Source organism: Nicotiana sylvestris, chromosome 4 (assembly GCF_000393655.2).
Source record: "Nicotiana sylvestris chromosome 4, ASM39365v2, whole genome shotgun sequence".
Classification (NCBI taxonomy): Eukaryota; Viridiplantae; Streptophyta; class Magnoliopsida; order Solanales; family Solanaceae; genus Nicotiana; species Nicotiana sylvestris.
The window spans coordinates 148,775,741-148,778,537 of NC_091060.1; the positions used below are offsets into that span (position 1 = coordinate 148,775,741).

The 2,797-nt window shown below is 31.8% G+C and overlaps 1 protein-coding gene across 1 annotated transcript; it reads right to left on the bottom strand.

The window, feature by feature from the left end:
* Positions 1-396: 396 nt before the first annotated feature.
* Positions 397-2,227, bottom strand: LOC104228204 (uncharacterized). Its single transcript, XM_009780634.2, has 3 exons — positions 1,496-2,227; positions 977-1,091; positions 397-864 (listed from the first exon to the last, which is right to left on the bottom strand). Exons 1-3 carry the CDS (start codon positions 1,961-1,963, stop codon positions 437-439), a joined length of 1,011 nt encoding a protein of 336 aa, XP_009778936.1. The 5' UTR covers positions 1,964-2,227; the 3' UTR covers positions 397-436.
* Positions 2,228-2,797: the final 570 nt, after the last annotated feature.

Below are 2,797 nucleotides of genomic sequence, written 5' to 3' on the forward strand. Positions count from 1 at the left end.
ATTATTTAGATTATCCGTGTATAAACGTTGAACTCATAGTCATATTAAATTAATATTACGTGAGATGTGCTTGACAATCCTTTAGGACAACATTCTATATTTATTTATTTTTTTGCACTTTCTAGTATTTGAAACTCACCTATTCAACTAATTCGGATTCTTCAATGTTTATTCAGAGTATAAAGGATATTAAAATGAAACCTTTGGGAATCATAACTTGTGGTGAAGAAGCACTTAATAATTATATTGGCAATGATAAGTCATTGGATTCTAGTGGTTAGGAATGAAAGATTCTTGAGTTGGTATATTGCATGAGCTGTTAAAAATTTCTTCAGAGCTAGCAGAATAGCAACTACTAATAATAACAAGAAAAAGACACTTATTAAAGCCAGAGTGTGATTATAACTTTTTTTTTCTAAACTCTTTAAATTTATCTTCAAGAAAAATAATTAAACATGTCTATGACAATTTCATCAAAAATTAAATCACCAATCACCTTATCTATTTCCCTTTTCTCCTCAAGTCCACTTGACTGTTCAAAAGAATTCAACAGATCAAAATGCATTAAGTTTTTAATATTAGTTTCATTTATAGAGTCTTGACTCCATAACCTAATGTTCTCCAATAGAAGCTCCCAAAGTTGCTCAGCTCCTAACATTCTTTGAAATCCTTCTTCTTCTTGAGGATCTTTCCTTTTCTGATTTTCCACCACTTCCTTCACACAGTCAAAAAGGAGCTGTTTTGATTGTTGTATTGCTTTCTTGTTATTAATGTACTGAAACTCAGGGCTTGTTTCCCCTGATTTAGAAACTGATTGGGTTGAAAATTCCTCTTGTAATTTCTTTGGCTTGAGACATTCTTGTTCTGTTTTTGTTACATAAAAGTAGTTAGAGTTAAGATGTATATTTACACTAAATTCTAGTATATGATTAAAGAAAGTTGCTATTATAAAAAATATTACTTAGCTTGTACTTACTTTTAAGATCTGGGGATTCGTCATCAGAAGATTCAGTTTCTTCTAACACTGACACAGGGCTGAGTTGCTTGCTTTCTTCAAGAAAATCCAGTCTTAGCTTTCTGTCTTCACAAACCTGTTACCTTATGAACAACCAATCTGAATTTATAGCAGTAAAGTCACTAAATTATTCTTTATCACATTAAAATTAATCTCACGTATGGTCAGTGGCGTAGTTACATACATTGAAGAGTGGTCCGGAAAAATTATACTGTGTATATATATAGCAACTTATATTGTGTATATAGGTTAAACATTACTTTTTATATATGTATATTAAATTTTGAACACCCTTTGCGAAATTCTTGGCTTCGCCACTGCGTATGGTCACTGATTTTTTCAAAGCCAAAATCTATATTTTGTCACATTTAAGTTAATTTTAGCGTATGATCACTGGATTTTATCGACTATAACAGTAAAGTCACAAACTACTATTAAGTTTCATATGCATGTTTAGTTGCTACAAAACCAAGTCTTTACCTGTTTTTCACTGAGGAAGTTGTCATCTGCAGCTTGTGGTGATAAATTCTCTACTTCTTCTACATCACTAGTATCTGAACAAGAATTGAACACAGTAGTACTGCTTGCTGAAGAAAAGTTATCGTCATTTGCTTTAGTATTGCCTTGGCCATTCTTGATTGTAGCATTATTGTGTTCTTCACTTGCCAAATTCTTGATTTTTTGGTTATGGCTAATGGTAACAAGCTTATTCAACACAGATTTTACAAGCTTAGAACAATTAGGAATAACTTTCCTTTTCTTGTTTGTACCACAACTGGCTGATTTCTTCAAGAATTTAGTTGTAGAATTTACAGAACAGCAGCGAAAATCGCCATTTGAGTTTGAGCTAAGGGTGTGGCCTCTTTCAAGAAGGTAAAGCTCTAAGGTAAAAGGTTCTTGTTTTTCTTGTAGGAATTCTCCTAGTTGTTTTGACATGTTTTGAACCATTTAGGTTGTAGAACTGTGGGTGCTAAAAGTAGAAATGAACTTGAACAAGTTATAATGTTGAAAGAGTTGCTGGTCAGGGCAAAAGGATAAGGAATTGGGCATTAATTGTGTTAAGCATCTGTCTCATTTTTGTGACAGAATAAGTGTTTGGATCAGAGAGAAATAGAAGAGAAGCACACTGCAGATTTAAATTAAGGGGATGGGGCATTTGAGAAAAGACAATAACATGATTCGCTTTTGTGAAAAAAATGGATTTTGATATTAAAATTTTTACCTAACCTTGTGAGACCATGCAATATGAAGTCAATATGCTAGGTATTTCTATAGTTAAAGCCACCAAGCCTCAAGAAGGCGGGTGTGCCCTGGTGGCCCCACCTGAAAGAAAAAATATTATTTAAGTTATATACAAAGATGACGTAAATTTTTTCACATTATTAGTGCAATTTAATGTGTTATCTGATTTTTTACACTCTCAGCATAGTTTAATATGTGATAACAAATTAGTTACAATTTTTATCAATTTTTTTTATTTATAGTTACTTTATAAATAATTTGATCATCGTATAAATATTCTTTTATACTACCAATGCATGGGACTTAAACTCAAAGAAAAAGCAAACAAAGAGACATGAACTTACTATAGTATGTGTGGTCCTGATAGGTTTTGGTTTTATTCAAAGAGCAACCTATCTAAAAAAAGCAACAAAGGAACAAAACGAAAATTGATGACTTTTGCATGGGAAGTTTAATTTGAACGTGACTGGTTACTGATTTGTCTAAGCAATAAGCTAAAGGAAAGATGAATATTTGTACTGTAGATAATTTTTTTCAGCA